The sequence below is a fragment of the Chaetura pelagica genome, unplaced genomic scaffold (assembly GCF_000747805.2).
Source record: "Chaetura pelagica isolate M959 unplaced genomic scaffold, ChaPel_1.0 scaffold83, whole genome shotgun sequence".
NCBI lineage: Eukaryota > Metazoa > Chordata > Aves > Apodiformes > Apodidae > Chaetura > Chaetura pelagica.
Genome location: NW_009952893.1, coordinates 6816792 through 6830061, shown reverse-complemented (window position 1 = coordinate 6830061; position 13270 = coordinate 6816792). Strand labels below are relative to the sequence as shown.

Genomic DNA, 13270 nt, shown 5'->3' with positions numbered 1-13270 from the left:
TTGTTGAGTAACAGAACCTGGAGTCAGGGTCTGTGGGTTATGCTCTGGTGATGTTCTCTTGCTGTGAGCTCTGTTTCTTTGTGCATCAGTTTGGCAGCAATGTTTGCAGGGGCATGACTTCCATGGATAGTTTTGTGACCCAGATTCAGGAGCTAAAAAGAAGTATCACTATCACCATTTGACATTTAAAATACAAAGTGCTCTACTCATAATGATTTGTTTATTGCAGTCATAGGCAATGGCACAAGTTAAGATGCAGACTACAGCAACCTTGTCTGGACCTACCATGTCCCCTGTGGTGCTACCCCTACCAGTTACAACTACAAGTACACTGGGTCTGCAGCCCTCAATGAACGGATCCATTTCAGAATCAGCTGCCAGCTGTAGCAGTCCTACTGCCAGCCTTGGGGATCCTGCACCTTTGAGCACCTCACCAGGTATGTTGGTCCAGATATATTTTCTTTGGGGTTCAAATTAGTCTTTTTAGTGACTGTTAATATAAATAAATAAATAAAATAATATTATGAAAGTTAGCTTTTAAAGATAATTAAAATAAAGAAGAAACCTTATAGAAAAATATTTTGGCTAAATAGACTGTTCACTAAGTTAAGTTTCTTTAACTGAGCTCAGACTTAAAGAGAAGCATTGGGCAGTGATAAAAAAGCTCAGAAAAGAGCATGTCTGTTTTGTGAAATTCTGAGTGTATCTTTTATAGAGAAGTTTCAGTGTTGCAGGAAGGTCTCCAAGTTTATTTCTCTTCCCTAGAACAGAACGTCTTTAGACTGCTTGGCAGCCTTTGGTGTTTCCTTTGTAGCCTAATAAATGCTGAAATGCTGGGTATAAAATAGAGAAATGTTATCCTAAAAAAAATTGGCAAGAAATGGCAATGTGTGTTAAGAATAAATACAAATAAGCCGAAACAGTCAAAAGATAAAAAATAGTAAGGCAGTATGCATGAAGTAAGTAGTCTAAGGAAAGCAGAAAAAAATCCTTAAAGGAGGAGAAAAGGTGTTCTTTGAGAGTGCTCTGAGAATTACTTTGTTATTGTGAGAAAAGTCTAAAAAACACTGGGAAGAAGCAGGGAAGAGCAAGCAGGGACCACAGAGTGTCATCTGCTTTATCTTGCAACTCTTATGCTATCCACTTCTGCTTCAAAGTCTTGAGAAACCTTTCTGAAATTTAATTCCTGGAACCAGTGTGCTCCTGACAGTAAACTTCGGTGACGCAGAAGATGTAACATACATACATATATATGCCTTTCTATACGGTCATCTTCTATAGAGACATTTTTGAAGGAAATAGTTTATATTTTAAATTGCATGTAATCAAAATGGTGGTTGTAAAATGCATATTCTTATATGATAAAAGATGGTATTTAAACATTAATTTAGCATATGCGTAAAATGACTTTTTAGCCAAAGTATTTTCTTTTATAAGCATGCTGCTGCTTTTGCAAAGCTTTGCAAAGTTGTGAAGAATACGTTTCTCCACAAAAACTTTACAGACTCTTTATTTGCAGCTCCTCTCCAAGATAACATGGCAAACCCCAAAGAGAAAACTCCAATGTGTCTGGTAAATGAGTTAGCCCGTTTCAATAGAATTCAACCCCAGTATAAGCTTCTGAATGAAAGAGGGCCTGCTCATGCCAAGGTAAGGTCACAGTTCCAGGTGATGAGCCATACCTTAAGTGCTGAACAGATAAATGTCATGGTCTGGACAAGCGCGCTTGTCAAAACCAACCACGTTTCTAGTGTAAGGATTTTCCTACTCTTATTTTGCTTTCTTTTCACGCTTTCAGAAGGTATGTCTGTATTTCTGTTGAAGCCCTGTAGATTATTTTGGACCTTACTTTTACTTCCACCATTGAGTTTATATTTGTTGGTCTCTATAAAGACCATGTAAAGGTCTTTCCAGGATATCACCACCCTTTCTTAATCATTAGGGAACATGTTCTTTTTTAAGCTTCATGAATCCTTCTCCCCAGTGGTTGTGCCTTTGATCATTACCTCTCTATTTGTTTCATGGTAGTGCAGATGACAACTAAGCTAGTTTGTGTAATTTTTTTTTTTTAAGTGCTTATTGATATGAATCTGTGTCCATAAAGTTGATTGCATTGATATGGTATCTTTGGATCTTGCATTATAGGGCACAAACTTTATTACTCTTCTTTCCTTTAAATTCTGAGCAAGTTTAAGATTTATGGTGATAATAAGATTCCTAATATTATTGTAGCATTAAAAGTTTCTAGTGAACTGACACTTTTTTCTTGTCAGTTTTCATATCAGTTTGAATATGCAACATAATTTCATAAGTACAAATTGGGATGATTTTGAATGGTGGGTAACACAGAGGGACATTCTTGTGATAATAGTTTCCAGATAAAAATTTGAATTTCCTCCCTAGTCAGAAGCAGTCTGGGGGGAGGAGGAAAAAGCCTGAAAAACTATGAGAGGTGGTGGTGTAATTAATAGCTGCTTTATACTTGGTATTTCTAGAACAACAAAACTGCCTAAGACAGAGGGGTCACACTGCAGATTAAGAACAGTTTCAGCTAGTCATGGGCTGTCTTTCTGCCATTGCCCCTTGTTTCTCAGTTGCACGTTAAGTTGTCAGCTGGTGTAGAGTTGATCCAGATCACTGACCTTCTGGTTTGGCTGGTGTTCCTGCATCCTTGATGCTGGTGGGATTGATGTCAGCAGGCGCAAGGCTGCTGAGAGGCAACAGGCTTTTAGGATCCCTCATTATGAATGCAAATTGAAGTGCTCTTCCTCTTCCTTGAGGCGTCTGGTGCCACAGGACACAGTGTTTGGTTATTGCAGCATGTTCAGTCTGTTGTGCTTTCTTTAACTTTTTACTGTTGTTTTGTATGTTTATTTTGTTACCTTTTTCCCCATTGTTATCTGATCAGAAGTGCTTTGCTTGTACCAAAAGGTGTGGTTTTGGCTGTTTGTATTCCTCAGCATTAAAGAGGTTCAAGTTACATCGCATTCGTACTATCCTTTAAATTTTAGCAGGATAAGAAATAGTTCATGTGTATTTTTTATTACTTTTAAAGGAACTAATATCATTGAAATTACTTGAGGCTGCATTAGCTGCACTTTTGAAAGCCAGCTTTTCAATGGATTTCTTAATTTTTCAGTTTTTCAATTTACCTATTATTTTTATTTACACTCATAGTAGGTTAAAAAAAGTTATGTTCTCTCTAGACTCAGAAGAATATTAAGTCTGGTCTTGAGCTGTACAACAAATGAAAACAACAAAGGAGGGAAGAGAATGGAAACCAAGGGTGATATTAATCAGATTATGCAGACTTGTGTACCTCTAACCTATGAAAAGCAAAGACACAGAAATTATTATGACCGTGTTAACAATTTAGTATAATGTTTTGCTAGTAACATGGTTATCTCCCTGAGAGAACATGTGAATCAGAGCTGAGTTTGTCCTAGAAAGCATGACCCAAAGGATGTAAAACTGCTGCTGCTGTTTGCCATTTAAGGAGCATGTCATACTGCTTTCCTCCTGCACATACTCTCTTCCTGCCCACTAGTGGTTTTCAAGGTTTTCTGAGACATGCTCTGCTAGATCGCTGGCTGTGTCGTGACCACAAACAACACAGACAGTTGTCTCTGGAAAATAAGTTTTGACAGTTCGGGTGAAATGGGAGACTAGAAACAGTGGAGCTGAGAGAGAAGTGGAGCTTCATGGCAGGGTGGTTAGCGTTTCTTGGAGTCTGCCATCCAGGTGGATTCTTCATAATAAGAAAAATCAGAATGCATTTGTTAGTGTAAATGACATTTTCAAGTACATCTGTCAGACCGATTATTTCTTCTGTACTTCTGTGTCAGTGGCATCTCAGGAGACGAATTTCAAAGAAACAGTGGCAAAGTGGGTGGTGGTAGAGAGAAAGGGGGAAATGGTAGGAGATGTCAAAGGTAGCATGTCAAAAGGCCAGGAAGGAGGAGAGAAAGTGAGGAGAAAAGAATTGCCAGAGACTGACCTTAGGAGCACAGCAGAGTGAAAACAAGCACAGGCTTCAGTGGCCTTTGCATTTCCACTCTCTGGCTGTGAGATGGTTAGGTTGGATGTAAGAACTACAAACTTCCTCAGAAAATTGGTGAGAGTCCATAACAATCCCTAACAGAAATGTCAGCTCTGGCCTTGCAGAACTTGAGTGCTTCATAGGCTGCTCCAGATGTTGCTTTTAGGCAGTTTTATTCCTTTAATTAAATTCCTGCCTAGTACTGTGTGTGGTTTTTTTGCAGGAGTTTTTTTGTCAGATTGGCTGAGTGAGAAGGTTAGAACTCTGACTGTAGAATTTTACTGAGCAAGCCCTTTATTATCTTGAATACCTGTTTAATACTCTAAGCACCAAGATGAGTGTTATAGGTAGATAATTAGCCATTATTCATCGTATTTCAATTGAGATTCAAAATTATTCTCCTTTAAAAATACTACACTGATACTTTCTTGCAAACTATAAAATGTATCAATTCCAGATCCAGAAGTAAAATTTCAGTTCTTTTTGTAATGAGGATGTATGTTTATAGATAATTCATATAATTATGAGTATTTAGCTCTAATACCTGGTTTAGCTTTCAGGTGGGGGTAGAGTTTGACAGAATGTGAAATTATGAGACTATTTCTCTCTTACCTCTTCTCTGTGGGGAAACTGTGGAAAAAATGACATGGCCATATGAACCGTGATATGGGGACTTGCAGCACGTTTCTGAAAATTACAGCAGGCCAAAACTCAAGCCTAAAATTAAGACAAGAGTATGTATTTATAACATTCAGTTCATATGCAGTATCTGTATGTTTATAGGGCTGAGTTGGGGGGCACATACATACTTGTATTCAAATGCTTGTTTGCAGGTACATGCTAAATGAAAATATATGTAAAGGCAAAGTTTAAAGATGCCTGTCATGCCTATCTCTAGATACCTGGTCCTGGATCTAGCAAGTTTAAATAATTTTTAAAAAGATAGAGCATGTAACTAAAAAAATGAAAATTTCTATATACCTCTCACATTAATATGTAGATTTCTCTATGTTGCCTCAAGTAGGTTAGTCTGTTTTCTGAGGTAGGTATATCTTAGTTTACTATGTGTATCTGATTATTAAATTCTGCCTTTTATGTATGGGATTGGTATGGAAAAGACTGATTTCTTACCCTTTCTCCTTTTGTTTTTAGATGCTCAAATGTAACCAGAATTCATATGTATAGTTCAGAAGATAGGCTCTACCTTATATCCTAGATATGTGTTGAGTTTTATCTTCACAACTTGGAAAGCATAGACACTACTTGAAATAATCCCTTACTGCAGATTTTAAAAGATATAGTTTTGATCAGTATCTGTTTCTACACTCTTAAGTTTTTACAGTTCCTGTCTTCACTGTAGAGTCCACATTAAAAGAACTGCAGTTTCATTCAAAAATATCATACTTTTTTTTCTCACTTTATATTTTTGAACATATTTGAACCTGCCCTAACAACATTAATTCTTTTCAGAAGTCAAGTTGTGTAAAAAATGCCATCACTGGGTAGAACTATTTGGCCTGAATTCTCTACTGCCTTGAAGGGTGTGCAATCAATTATATCTATTTAGAATTATTACAAAATAACTTTTTTTTTTTTTTTTTTTTACATTAGTACTCTTTACCTGTTTTCTACAGGTAAAGTGACTAAATGTATTCAAGTGTGTGAAGAAATGTGATCTGAACTGCCCTATGTATAGTCTTCCAAGAGCAGAGGATCAGTTTGCAGTTATTATTACTTAGTTTAATTATTCTGTTCTTTGGTAGTTAACATTTACATTTTACTATTTTACTTTGTAACTTGAAAGGTCAAATACTGCCTGCTGGTAAGGACTCTGATTTCTGTAAAATCAGATGTATTATCTAGGAGTTGAATATAATGGAAAGAGAGCTGCTCTTCAGCCCTGAAAGTTTTTATGCAGATTGGTCTAATCCACAGGGATAATCTTGCCAGTGTTTGCCTGTTCTTTGTCTTTGAAGATGTTCACAGTGCAGCTGACTCTCGGAGAGCAGACCTGGGAAGCTGAAGGAAGCAGTATTAAAAAGGCCCAACATGGTGCTGCTAGCAAAGCATTGAATGAAACTACCCTTCCCAAACCAACGCCTAGGCCACCCAAAAACAATGTTAACAATAATCCAGGTATGACATTTTTTTCCTGTGAAGTAAATCTTGTTGCATTTTTGGAATATTATACCACTAATTAAGTCAGTTCAGCTGGACAATGAGAATCAGTGTAGCTGTCATATAAGTGTGATTGTATGAAGAATGGTACAATAATAGGAAGATATAATGAAGAACATCTAGTGAGTTTGCACAGGAGAATTTGTAATGTCTGTACCTAAAATGGTTCAACTGTAAGAGAATATGATTGTTTAGGTAAGGCTCAGATGTATAGAAACTGGTTGAGCTGACCATCATTAAAATAGTAAAACAATTTTTATGAAGAGTTATTTTAGCTAATTTTCCAATGAAAGGACCAAATTTTACTCAGTCTAATCATGTGAAATATCATCTATGGTGTAAACAAAATGTCAGATTTTGTGTGAGAACTTTGACAGGTAATCCTCATATAGTATGTTTTCCTTCATAGCAACCTATGCTTTCAAAAAGCTTTCAAGTGTCTTTAGAAACTGTTATTGGAAGAATAGGAAGAATGGATATTGTTGTCTTGTGTATTTCATTGAGTATTTCATTAAGTATTGTGTATTTCATCTGTGTGTTGCCTTCTCTCTGTGCAGCACCTTTTGAAGTACACATCTCAGCCACATGCTCACTGATCTCTTCTGTCTTGTTCTATGAAATAAATACAAAAATATAAAAGAGAGAAAATAGTGATAAGTAATATTTTCCCTTTTGCTTCCCTTTTACCCCCCCTTCTTCCCCTTTTCCCTTATTCTCTCTGCCATCCCCCATCCCTTTAAAAAAAGTCTTCTTCAGACACTTTCTTAAAATGGAGTAATTTTGCAGTTAAACTTCTCTATATTGGAAAAAAAAAGCAGGAGTATCTCATAGAGCTTGTGAGTATTATCCTGAGCATTAGGCATTATTAAGGGTTGTTTGAGAAGGATGTGCTAGTGTTGTCTGGCTCTTTTGAAAATAATTATGTTGTTTCTCTGAACCAAGGTCACTGGTTTTGGGCTGTTTCCTTTGCAGTCATAGTGACTTTGGTTGTTTAGAAAGCAGAAGGCTCACACCAGATTTCCGTCATTTGGTCTATAAAGTCTCAGTGGCATACTGGCAAATTCAGCATAGGTATTTTGAGACTAGGTTCATTTGAACCCCTTATGCAGATATTTTGAGAAAATATTGACTCATTATTATTGAAATGTACTTTTATTTCATTTAGGATTTTCTTAAAACAGTGTAAGTGGGGAATTATTTAGCTGAGCATTTTAATTTAAAAAACAGATAACAGCATAGCTTTTTCTTTGACATTTTGGATACTATGCAAGTGGGGAAGTGCTGGTTGCTTTCTATTTTTGTATCCTGTCACCAGTAGATGGCTGTAGTGACACTCATTTCCAGTAGTTGTATTTTCAGTTTTTTAGATAATTAATTTTTAGTTGTAAAGTTTTCGAGTCATGCAAATGAATTTTTTTTTATGACTTGTAAGAGTAACAAATGACTACAGTAATGCCTATTACTGCTTGCTTCTTTCAATCCTCTTTCCTCTATTTGTGGTGTATTCAATGGGAAGAACCATTATTCCTTTATCTTTGTAGTTTCAGAAAGTGTCATAATGTATTATAAGCACTTCGGAAAGATGAATAACCAGGTGGATTATGGCACTGACTTTCTCATTCATATGTGAAGATTAGTCTACTGAAACTGCATAGAGAATGTACTGAGATAAACATTTAAATGTTCTTTTTAATTTCTTGTGTTTAAATTGGCGTTTATATATTCCTGTCTTTTTAGAGAAGCTCAACTGTCATTTTAGTTGTTTCTTTTTTAATTGAAGAGAAGAACAAAGGTCATGCAGATCTCACTTTGCTGCTCATTTCAGTCCTGCTTGTGTATTTTGCAGTATTTGTGGTTTAAGTGCCTTACATGTACTCTTTTTTGCAGGCAGTATAACACCAACGGTGGAGCTGAATGGTCTGGCTATGAAAAGAGGAGAGCCCGCCATCTACAGGCCATTAGATCCAAAGCCAATTCCCAATTATAGAGCAAATTATAATTTCCGGGGCATGTATAATCAGAGGTTTGTACTTTTTCTATAACTTAATGCTTTTTTTATCCTTTGCATGCCGATGTGTTCTGAATCTTTATGTACTCCCTAGGTTTTTTCATGGTAAAATAAAACTAAGATTTTTACTAGGGAAAGTCTGTGCAGCCTTATTTAGAAGCACACATAATCTCTTTCTGAAAAAAGGCAGTTGTCCTAAGCATGTCAAAGGAATAAAGACCAACTGTTTATTTTTTTGGTTTTTTTTTATCTCCCTACTGGAATTACAGTTAACAGCCATGGCAGTGAGGAGGCAGAGCAATAACTTCAGAGAGAGGCTTTGCTTTTCTTTGCTGTTATTTTATTGTTATTATAATGAAGCACTTTTTTTTTTTTCCTTAGATATTAGATATAAAACTAGGAGGAGCTGCATTTTGAAAATTGGCTTGAAACTTTCCCCAGTTTCCATTTTTTTAACCATTCTGCTGGGTCAGCTATCTCAGTTCCTTAATCCTCAGTGTTTGGTTAGGAAAAATCCTTTATTTCACAGTTTAGAAACCTATATTCAGAGCCCTTAATCAGTGCTGTCCTTACTGTAGTAAGCTGAAGTAATCGTTGAGAAGATGGCATTCAAAATTTTGATTTTTAAACAATCAAATTCATTTGATTAAAGATTTTAAAAACTCTAAATTTTCTTAAATGACCATCAAATATTTTATTATTAAAAATATTCTAAATTTCTGAAGCATCTTTATCTTTACTATTTGTACAATTCTAGTAGAGATGGCAAAAACTGTTCCAGATAATAGATAATTTGTATCTAATGCAACACTCTGAGAGAAACTTAAGGTAATATAGGTGTTAATTTGCAATCCCAAGAACTTCTTATTGTGAGACAGCTTTTCTTCCCATTGTTCCTTATTTTTCTGCAGAGAAAGTGTATTAGATTAGGTCTTTCGGAGCTCCAAAAGTGATATTGAGTGTAATCTGTAAAGTAAGAAAAAAGCAAAATAGGTCAGGAATTTCTAATAGCATTTTTATCAGTGTAAAATGTTGCCTTTCTTGCAAAAGTTTATTTAATGGATTTCCTATGATTTTTTAATGCATATCATAGTTTTAAAAAAGAACAAGGTTATGATCTTGGAATAAGTGTTTTTGTTCAAAAAGTCTCTTTTGTTAGAAACTGAATTTACATAATTGTTAAAAAACTAAGGAGTTTGACATGAAAAAGCAGCACTTCAGAATTGTCTAAGGAGAATATTTCAGTTGACTTAATCTTCTTTTGCTTTTCCACTGATTTTGAGGTAATTAAAACTTCAGGTTTTTAACATTCTGATTTTTTTAATAGCAGCAATACTATAGAAATGTAAACTGTAAAACTGTAAAACAAATACAATAGAACTGTAAAACAAACAAAAATAACCTGAAAGAAAACACTTTCATCACTGTGCAGAACAATGTCTGATTATTGTATGACTTGTATTTCTAATCACTTCTTACCTGAGTCTCTGCTTACATACATCATGGTTTAAAAGGTAACAGTGGTGCCTTAAGTGAGTTATGTTAATATTTAGAAATCCTACATTTAGTTGAATGACTTATACAATTAAATTAGTTTGACTAACAGATAAAAAAGCTAGACTGAAATAAATGCAAGCTAGTGAAAATGTAAAATGGGGAATTCTGGAAACTGAGCTTAGTGAAACATATTTGTGGAAGCAGGACCCTGAAACACACCAGTTGCTAACTTTTTAGATTTTCTTTCATAGAAAATTATTAATACGTCTGGTGCAGTCTTTTAAGTTTGCTTCTTTGGGACCTATCTTTCATGGGAACTGTCTTTGCATATTAGGGTAAAATGGTACTTGAATTTTATTTCTCTGGTTGCATAAGGTAGCCAAGGGCATTTAATTTTTCTGATCACAGAACAAACAGGGAGGGTCGAACAGAGGCCAGAATCTGTTTGTCTGCTTCATTGTGCTTATTTAAATGCACTTGCCCAGGCAGGGTGGCAAATAGTACTGTGGTTTGTAAATTGATAAACAGCTAAAACTAAGTAATAAATAACTAGATCTGCCTGTCTATCCACATAAACACATGCCCTCTGTGTGTACACCAGCTTACACAGGAATACCAGAGTAAAGAGGAAACAGAAGAATGATGCTATATAGTACTGTTTTGGGACTATTCCTGTGTTGGAAATGTTCATCTCCTTGTTTTGCATCGGGAGGTGCTGATCCATTATGAGCCCAGTAGGAAAGGCACTTAGACTCTGTAAGGTATAATTGAAAACGCTCTCTACTAGAGCTGATAGTATAAGGGGATAGCACAGATAGTCTTCCACCCCTTTAGATGCTGGGAGCCCTGAGCAGTGTAACACCAAACAGGACTGTGGCCATGCACAGCGTGCCATGCAGACCTTGGCTGCAGCAGAGATGTTCCCCTTCTTGGCCATTCACACTCCTGCAGGATTTTCTTACAAGGACACAGCTCTGTCATTGCTTTAATTGAAACAGAAATGATGTTCACATGGAACTCCTTGCTGCACTCTTAAAGGCAAGGCCATGCAGGTGGTACCGAGGGGCGGTTGCCTGCAGGCCCCTCTCTTGCAGTGAGTCTGTCTTGCAGCTGAGGGGTTTGTGTAGTCCTGTGAGCCAGGCTAGGCATGGGCCCTGCAGCCCACACTGGCACAGGATAACTGCAGCATGAGTCCTCGGCTCCTCCACATACAGGATCCTGCTCCTTCTACCCACCCTCACTGGAGGGAAGTCTGGAGACAGATTCTGGTTCTGTTATAATAACAAGCAAAGTCCCAAATATGAAGCAGATGCTGTAGTACTGTATCATGTTCCAGTGGTATGATATGTTACATTTATTGTCTTCTACTGCCGTATTGTATTTAGCATTTGTTTGCTGATTTTTAGCTGTTGGGTAGTAGAACAGAAGTGTTGTTGGGAGTTCCCAAGTAAATGCAAACTATATGGACTGTTTAAAAATAGGAGTTGAAAAATAATGTAAGTAATATGCTGTAGTAAGTATTTTTCATGTTCATCAGTTTCTGACTGTAGATCATGATCTATGATTAAAACAGATACAAAATATATTAAGTAAGCTAGAAATAGTTTTCATCTTTTGTTCTGTGACTAAATTCCCTTTACTGTGCTTTTCAAATAGATGAAGATACGGATTAAGATTCAGAGATTGTGTTAGGGAACTTTGACTCTGGCAAACTGAGTGACTTGAGGAAAAAATAAAGTATGTAGTTCATCCCAGGGCATATCTGTAGACCAGTTAAGTCTAGTGTTTCAAGTGGCACAAAAGATCCTATTCTGCAATCCACAGAAATCTGGTCTAAGAGCTACTACTTGTATGCAAAGTTGAGGGCTAGCTTCTATGTCAGGCTAAGATGATTTATCATGAAGTGTCAGTGATTCCTCCTCCATCCCTTGTCCCAGCCTTTGTGTCTGTACAAGTTTCCTGGCTTCAGCACTGTGAGTTCAGCTGCTCAGAAATTAATCACTCTTGAGGGGTAGAGGAATGGAGAAGTTACTCCTAGACTTAAAACTGTCCTTAAACACCTCCTCACCTACTCATACAGAAGCTTGTGCCCTCACCAGAGATGGGGCAGGAATGTCTGTTTGGAGTTAAGTGTTGATTTAAGCATGTGAGGAACTACACTTTCACATGCAGCAGAGCCTATTTATATGGGCAGTGTGTTGCAGCAAGGGTGTTGAAATGGGTTGACATGCAAGGTATAAAAATTCATTTATAAGGTCTGCAGCTGATGGTATAAACTGATGCTGGGGGTGAAAGTTACTTTCATGGAAAAAAAGAAAGCAAACAAGTGAGAATAAAAGAAAGGCAAGGGGAAGTTTTCCCAGTGGCCAGTTTGAAAAAGAATTGGTGAAGTCTCCCAGATGATTATCCTCTAGGTGTCCTTTCCCATGCAGCAAGCGTTCCTTACAACACTTTCCTATAGCCATTCTGTCATTTTTCTCAGGACCTGCTCAAGCTCCCTGCTGCTTATGATGCTGCATCAGGGCAAGTGCTAAACGCTGGCTGCTTATTGAGCTTTGTGCATGCATGTTATTGGGCTCTGTAATGTCTAACAGAAGCTACTGCCAAGGGATAGGAGAAGGGCAGAGGAGAGAAGGGCTACGGTACAGTATAGAAACAACACTGTCAATGTTTTGGTATTTGCAGGTGAAGGACCTTGAGAATAACAGCACGAGAAGAAAAGCAAGGGAAAAGTACAGCCAGAGAAACTCTGGAAAACACTGGCCAGGTGGCTTAGGTGAAGGGTTAGAGAGCTGCAAGTGGAAGGCAGGCTACAAAATTGCTCTTAGCGGGGCAGAAGGTAAGGCTTTTAAGGCAGTGTGTTGTTAGCCTTGTAAGTATCTTCCTGTGCTACATTAGGAAGTGCAGAGCAAATCTGCTCCCCTCTTAGGAGTAGTTAAGTACATAAAGTACAGTCCATCTTGAGAGTGGCTGAGATATGAATATATTAACCTGGCTCTCCACTCAAGCATGTGAATGCAGTACTTGCTAAGGTTGTTAATAATGTTGGGCCATTGCCGTTACACTGAATCTTGACCTGAGCTGATAAACTCTGTGTGATGCTGAAGTGAATCACATGAAGTTACCAGCTTAGGTCTCTGGTAAGTTTGGTATCTATATACTGCAGTTAATTAAAACAATATAGAGAAGAGCTTCAAACTTTTAAAATATAACTCTGGTGAGACTGCTTGGGAGCCCTCTCTGGGTTTTCTTCATTCAAGTAAAATCCACACAAGTTTGTTACGAGGAAGCTTGGTAGCTTCTCATAAGGCAGAGCTTTTTAAAAAGCTGTGAACTCCGAATCCAGCCATGTTAGACAACTTTTTGGCATTAGAAATTTGCCAGTTGTATACTACCTTTTTAAAGCCTCACAAGTTGGAGTTTTGAGCAATTTTGCAAGAAAGGCACACTTTCAGTTCAAACAGGATAGATTACAGAAAAGCTGAAAATGGTGAATGTTGCATTTTGTATGGCTTCTTTTGTCTAAGAGTTTTACAAAATGATTAGGG

The 13270-nt window shown here is 37.0% G+C and overlaps 1 protein-coding gene across 3 annotated transcripts in view; it reads left to right on the top strand.

The window, feature by feature from the left end:
• Nucleotides 1-225: 225 nt before the first annotated feature.
• The window catches only part of STAU2 (staufen double-stranded RNA binding protein 2), a 148672-nt gene continuing 135627 nt past the window's right edge, over nucleotides 226-13270 (top strand). For 2 of the 3 annotated variants that reach the window (XM_009995574.1, XM_009995572.1), the window contains exons 1-4: nucleotides 226-437; nucleotides 1520-1650; nucleotides 6016-6175; nucleotides 8105-8240. In XM_009995574.1, coding sequence (XP_009993876.1) covers nucleotides 239-437; nucleotides 1520-1650; nucleotides 6016-6175; nucleotides 8105-8240 — 626 coding nt within the window. In that variant the 5' untranslated portion in view covers nucleotides 226-238. Of the gene's footprint in view, nucleotides 438-1504; nucleotides 1651-6015; nucleotides 6176-8104; nucleotides 8241-13270 lie in introns of all 3 variants that reach the window. The other variant, XM_009995573.1, reaches the window with a different exon arrangement.